This window comes from Pinus tabuliformis, chromosome 6, assembly GCF_031772625.1.
Source record: "Pinus tabuliformis cultivar Carrire ecotype Pingquan chromosome 6, CPIR1, whole genome shotgun sequence".
Taxonomy (NCBI): domain Eukaryota; kingdom Viridiplantae; phylum Streptophyta; class Pinopsida; order Pinales; family Pinaceae; genus Pinus; species Pinus tabuliformis.
In genome coordinates, this window is record NC_142292.1 from 302,205,082 (window position 1) to 302,208,515 (window position 3,434).

The 3,434-nt window shown below is 36.7% G+C and overlaps 1 protein-coding gene across 1 annotated transcript; it reads left to right on the plus strand.

Annotated features, from left to right (window-relative positions):
• Window positions 1-2,664: 2,664 nt before the first annotated feature.
• LOC149258524 (uncharacterized) lies at window positions 2,665-3,228 on the plus strand. Its single transcript, XM_089421232.1, has one exon. The coding sequence runs from the start codon at window positions 2,665-2,667 to the stop codon at window positions 3,226-3,228; it is 564 nt and encodes a 187-aa protein (XP_089277358.1).
• The last annotated feature ends 206 nt before the right edge of the window (window positions 3,229-3,434 follow it).

Here is a 3,434-nt window from a genome sequence, read left to right on the forward strand (position 1 = left end):
TTAATACGACATGATTTGCTTCGCTAATATCAATCCCACTTTTTAACCGCTATAAACATTACCAAATACAATACATATTATGTAAATTATTGAAGATCATATCAATTAAAATTAATACTCATAAATATAAACATAATTTAAAAACTATTTATATTAATTTTTAATAATATTAATTTATATTTTATAATATTTTAAATAGTAATTAAATAACCCAAATGGTTGGAGACCATGTTTGGTAGTGATTTACTAATCTTCTCATTTACAACGAATATCAGGTTGGTACTCATGTTTTACTTTAACATTTGTTCTTCAAATAAAAGATATTTTGTGAAAGTAGTGGTGGCACTGCAAGTGGGCAAAGAATTATGCTTTATACTTATTTCTTGAGTCTTACACGTGATGCTCTAGATGTTAATGAATGCCTTCTATTATCATTTCGCTACTTTTTGCTCGAATATATATATATATATATATATATATATATATAATAAAATAATAAAAAGTTATACGAAGAGTCAAACCAAAGCTAAGTACTTTTATTAATATTCTATGTAGTTGCATAATTTAATTAATATTTAATTCAATAATCTGTGAATGTGAATAGTTATGAACTATTCATTTCTTATTTTGTGTGATGAGGTTCATAATATTACATATATGATTATCAAATAATTTTATATTAAAAAAGTATTTTTAGCTAAAATTTTACAAATTATTATTATAATGATGATTAATATTTATTAAAATTAAATTTTATTGGATAACTTAAATCAAATTATTTCGACTCAAGAAATTTCTGAAAGATCCAGAATCTCGGGAGAGGAATGGGAGGTGCACGATGTCCGCGTGTTAGGGTTTGAAAGCCTAGGGTTTTCAGAGCCTGAGGTGGACGGGAGCGGGCGACGGGGAAATAGCAGAAGGGTTAAACGGGAGCAGGAGATAATCTTTGCGAGATTAGAATACGAAGGAAGGGTGAAATAAAGATAGTCGGGACTGAAGCAACCCATGGAAGGAAAACAGGGGAGGGGAGAGATCCCCTCCTTCAAGAATGTAATAGCAGGCGAAGCAAGCGGGAGCGGACTGCAAGGGGCTCAGAAGGAGAATAGCGGAGATGTGCCAGTGTTGGGGAACCGATGGCAAGCAAAAATTGGAGGCAGATGCTTACCTAGAGCACAGAGACCAAGGTACGTAATACCAAATAATAAACTCGAAGACTATAGACGCTATATGAGAGACCATGCTTTGATTTGCAAGTTTGTTGGTTTTTGGCCATCTGAAAAGGATTTAACAAGATCGATACAACAAAGGTGGAAGCCAAAAGGGCATATAGATTTAAAACTGGGAGCAAAAGGTTTTTTCACAGTCATTTTTGCAAACCTGGAAGATAAGGAAAGAACCTTTGAAGAAGGGCCATACTTTATGAATAACGCGGGCTTATTCATGAGGCACTAGGCAGATAGGTATAACCCGGATAATGAGAAATTGTTAGCAGCACCCATCTGGGTCAGATTATTCGGATTACCAATGGAGTTCTGGGACCCTGATATTCTGGAAGCGATTGGTAATTCAATCGGAAATTTTGTTAAGGTTGCTGAGTCAACAAAGAGGGGAAAGTATACTTCGTATGCAAGGATATGCGTTTACATGAATATAGCAGAGCCACTACTGGAGTATATAGAGCTAGAATACCATGACGAAATATGGCAGCAACCAATCGATTATGAGCACATTCCCTTCGGGTGTAGAAGATGCCATGAGTATGGACATCTATACAGGCAATGCCCATTAAACAAAGAAACGGAAATAGCAAGGACACAGGTTGAAGAACAAAGGAGAACAGAAGGAGAGGATACCGGGGATGAGGGCTTTCAGGAGGTCTAAAGGAGGAAAAAACCAAGCAAGGAAGGAATAAGGATCCAACAGAAGGGGAAATCTATAGTAGTTGAAAACCAAAACAAGTTTCAGGTCCTCTAGGTGGAGGAAGAAGAAAACGAGGGAGAAAGGAAAGAACAAGAAGATAATGAGAATGAACCAATGGAAATTATAAAAGAAACAAAAGAACAGGGCATAACTCAGAACAGGGAGATGGAATAAGAGATGGGAGAAAGTCAGGGGAATGCAATAGAGCAAACGCAGATGGGAAAAGACTATCAAAAGGATAATGGGAACGAAGAAGAAAGAATTATGAAGAAATTGCTTCAGGAATGGAAAAAATTAGATGAGAGATTTATCCCGGAAAAACAGAAACAACTATACAAAGAAACATTCCAGAAATATAAGAAGAAGAAAAGTAGCACCTTAGAGATTCAAATGGATCTAGCAGGGACGCAAGGGAGCCAGAGCCTGGGAATGGACGGTACTGACAAGGGGGGCAGAAAGAGAGGAAGATGAACATTAAATGAAACCATACAAGTAGTTGGAGAAATAATGGTAAATTCAGGAAGTGTTATACCTCTCTCAGAGGTATTTCAACAACCACCAAAGAAGTTATAAATGATAGTCACGAGCTGGAATATCACAGGGCTAAATAGTAAGGGTAAGCAGAGGTATTTAAAGGAAAGACTAAAGAAAGATAAACCGAGCATAATGATAATCCAAGAAACGAAAATTAGGCATCAACAAATGGTAGAAATTGTGAAAAGAAATAAACTACAATATGAGGTAATGGCTCAAGATGTGGATGGAACAGCAGGGGGTCTGGCAATCCTCTGGAACCCTGAGGAGGTATTATTTGAAACTTGGATCAGCTTCCCCAGAATCCTCACAGGCCTGTTCAAATTGATAGGATCAGAGGAGCGAATACTCATTTCAGGAGTCTATGGACCGCATATCCCAAGAGAACGGAAGAACTTTCTCAAGGATATGCAAGCTATTAGAAGAATTCTCCCTAGAACACTATGGATAGTAGGAGGAGATTTTAATATGATTAGAACGATAGACGAAAAGAAAGGTGGCTTAAGGAGACCGGATCAGAACATGGAGGAGTTTAATGAGTTGATCACAGAACAGAAACTGGTGGATATACCTACAACCAATGGGAGGGGAGGAAGAAATCAAATTGCTTCTAGATTACACAGGTTCCTTCTATCAGAACAAATTTTGAACCGGGATGTATTTATAGAAGCTAAAATTCTGTCGGCTTTAGGCTCAGACCACTGGCCGATCATATTGGAAATCGATATCAAGAAGAACACTGGTAAGAAACCATTCAGATTCGAGGCATTCTAGCTTAGAAACCCTCAATTCTTACACAAAATAGAAGAATGGTGGACCCAGAGTAAAGTGAAAGGGAATGGGAAGATGCATACTATCCATCTGAAACTCAAAGAACTCAAAGGGAAAATAAAAAAATGGAATAAGGAAGAGTTTGGGAACATCATGGAGGAAAAACAAAAATTAGAGAAAGAAATGGAGGAAATACAACAAAAAATAAT